At 56.4% G+C, this 2,366-nt stretch overlaps 1 protein-coding gene across 1 annotated transcript; it reads right to left on the bottom strand.

Moving 5' to 3' along the window:
• Positions 1 to 415: 415 nt before the first annotated feature.
• RASL11A (RAS like family 11 member A) lies at positions 416 to 1,811 on the bottom strand. Its single transcript, XM_071736388.1, has 4 exons — positions 1,494 to 1,811; positions 1,312 to 1,368; positions 1,152 to 1,231; positions 416 to 949 (listed from the first exon to the last, which is right to left on the bottom strand). The coding sequence occupies exons 1-4, from the start codon at positions 1,792 to 1,794 to the stop codon at positions 497 to 499; spliced, it is 891 nt and encodes a 296-aa protein (XP_071592489.1). The 5' UTR covers positions 1,795 to 1,811; the 3' UTR covers positions 416 to 496.
• Positions 1,812 to 2,366: the final 555 nt, after the last annotated feature.

Genomic DNA, 2,366 nt, shown 5'->3' with positions numbered 1-2,366 from the left:
AGTTTTTGAGGGAGGACAGCTATCCTGTTATAATCAGAGTGCTTACAGACAGTTTTATATTTTCACGTTTAATAAAGCTGCTTTTTTTTTTTTTCTTTTTTTTGCCCCCTCTCCGTATAAAGCTTTATATTAAAGGGTTTCCAGTCGTTTTATAAAGACAGGTGAGTGTTACATCATCAGCATTTCCATTTTACAAACAGGAAACCGAGACCCAAAAAAGTCATTTGAGCAGAGTAAAACAACAAATCCCAGCCCAAAACAGAAAGCAAAATCTCCTGGCAAAAAAACCCTTCTCCAACTACCTCTGTTTAGTTGCTATGCAGCTTTTTTTTTTTTAAATAACCCAACCAGTCACACATGAGAGAATGGCAAGGAAATCACAAGCTTCAACATACTTACTTCCATACTGCTGGCATTAGTACAAAAATAAAGGTTTTTATTATCTAGTTTACAAAAATAAAGTCTATTGAGTCACAGAGGATCTCATTAGGGGGTGTTATTTGACTTTGGAAGACAAAGCCTGTTTGAAACGTCTCTTTAGATCTTGCATGTTGGGAGATTTGGGACGAGGGATGATGGATGACCTCCTCTTGTCTGTGCTGCTGGCATGCTGTAATTTGCTGACCTCCTTGCAAAGATACTGGAAAACATCACAAACCCCTTGGGAGTCATCACTTGTGGAGATTTCCAAGAACAGGCTGCCGAGTTCATTTGCCAGCTGTAGTCCCTCTTTTGCCTGCACTTGCCTGGCATGGAGGAGGTCTGCTTTGTTCCCCACAATGATGATGGGAGTCCTGGCATCTGGGTGGACCTTGCGGATGTGCTGGTAGAGAGGTTGGACTGACTGGTAGCTGCTGTAGTCAGTGATGGAGTAGACCAAGAGGAAGCCCTCTGCCCACTTCACACACCTGGACAGGGAGTCCAGCACTTGCACGCAGTCTTCCTGCACCTGTGTTAAGACAGAGAGCAGGAACTTGACATCAAGTTGTGAAAATATGGAGCCTGTAACAGAGACAGCACTGTTAAACAGGTCCAAAGGCAAGCTTGAGCACTTTTTTAGAGATTAAGCCTGGCCTTCCAGGGAGCCAGGGCTCAAAAGCTGAACCTCTAAGTGACAGAGAAGAACGAATCGACCCAAAGCATCTCCATACCTGGATGCATCCTGGCGTGTCTTGGATCTGCACGGCAACGTGGTCGCCCTCCAGATGGACCAGCCGGGAGTAGAGGTTGCCTGGGGAGCAGAGAGCAGTCAGGCCCCAGCCGTGGCCGCGGGGGTGCCCGCCGCGGGGGTCCCCGCCGCCCGCCGCTCACCTGTGTTGGGCTCGTAGTCCCCGATGAAGCGCTTCGTCAGGAACCGCACGATCATCGCTGAAACACAGAGCGGCCGCGTTAGGCAGGACGGACGGACAGGGGATGGATGGGCAGGGGATGATGGATGGGCAGGGGATGATGGATGGGCAGGGGACGGGGGGCGGACATCCCCCTACACTCACCGCTCTTGCCGACGCCGCGGGCGCCCAGCACCGCCAGCCGGACCTGCGCTCCGGGGGGCCCCGGGGCGCACTCAGCGATGGGCGCCAGGAGGAAGGGCTGGGACATGCTCGGCAGGCGCATGGGAGGGACGGCCGGCGGCCTGAGGACTCGGCTGGGACTCGATTCGAGCAAGATCCGGCTCGGCTCGGCTCGGCTCCTGCTCGGCTCGCCCAGCAGTGGCGGGTGCGGACGGCCTCCTGAGGCTCTTAAAGGCTCCACCGGCCCCGCCACCGCCGTGGCCGCCCCGCAACGCGCGCGCATCCCGAGGCACCCATTGGATAAAGCGTCCCCGGCTGTACCGCCCCCTCCCCGCCCCCCGCTCCATCGCCCGCAGCCCTCCCGGCCCCCCCACCCGCACCGCCCAGCAGTCCCCCCAAAGCTCTCTCTCCAGTTGCCTGCTGGCCGTCCCGTTTGCCCCCCGGTTGTACCGCCCCCGCTGCCCACCCTGGTCGTACCCCTGCCCCTTCCTCCCCACTTTCCCCACTCCCAGGGCGGTGGGTGGCCCCGATGGATGAAGGCACCAGGTGGTGTGACCCGCAGCCCAGGTCTGGGGGTGGGCACCACTGCACCCCGCTGTCCACCACCCTCGCCCGAGGCAGGCAGTCAAGCGAAAGCCTCGCTGAGTTTGGGAAGGTTCACTTCCACACCCTATGCCAGCCCCCACCTCCCAGCAGGCAAAAGACTCCTACACTATGCAGGGAGTGACTCGAGTGAGCAGGAAAACGATCGATCCCATTTATCCTTTTATCTCGGGCTGTTCTGTTTCCCACACCCAGACACAGCCAGTGTTGAAATCCCAGCTTGCGGATCAAGCAGCAGCCAGCCCTGAAACC

This window comes from Heliangelus exortis, chromosome 1, assembly GCF_036169615.1.
Source record: "Heliangelus exortis chromosome 1, bHelExo1.hap1, whole genome shotgun sequence".
Classification (NCBI taxonomy): Eukaryota; Metazoa; Chordata; class Aves; order Apodiformes; family Trochilidae; genus Heliangelus; species Heliangelus exortis.
Note: the sequence above shows the minus strand (reverse complement) of the source record. Positions and strands in the feature narration are given on the sequence as shown.

Bases quoted from the DNA above. Each gene is read 5' to 3' on its own strand.
- RASL11A (XM_071736388.1), bottom strand. From the start codon at position 1,794: ATGCGCGCGCGTTGCGGGGCGGCCACGGCGGTGGCGGGGCCGGTGGAG. The intron at 1,369-1,493 runs GTGAGTGTAGGG...TCTGTGTTTCAG, and splicing joins CCGCGGCGTCGGCAAGAGCG to CGATGATCGTGCGGTTCCTG. The intron at 1,232-1,311 runs GTGAGCGGCGGG...TCTGCTCCCCAG, and splicing joins GGACTACGAGCCCAACACAG to GCAACCTCTACTCCCGGCTG.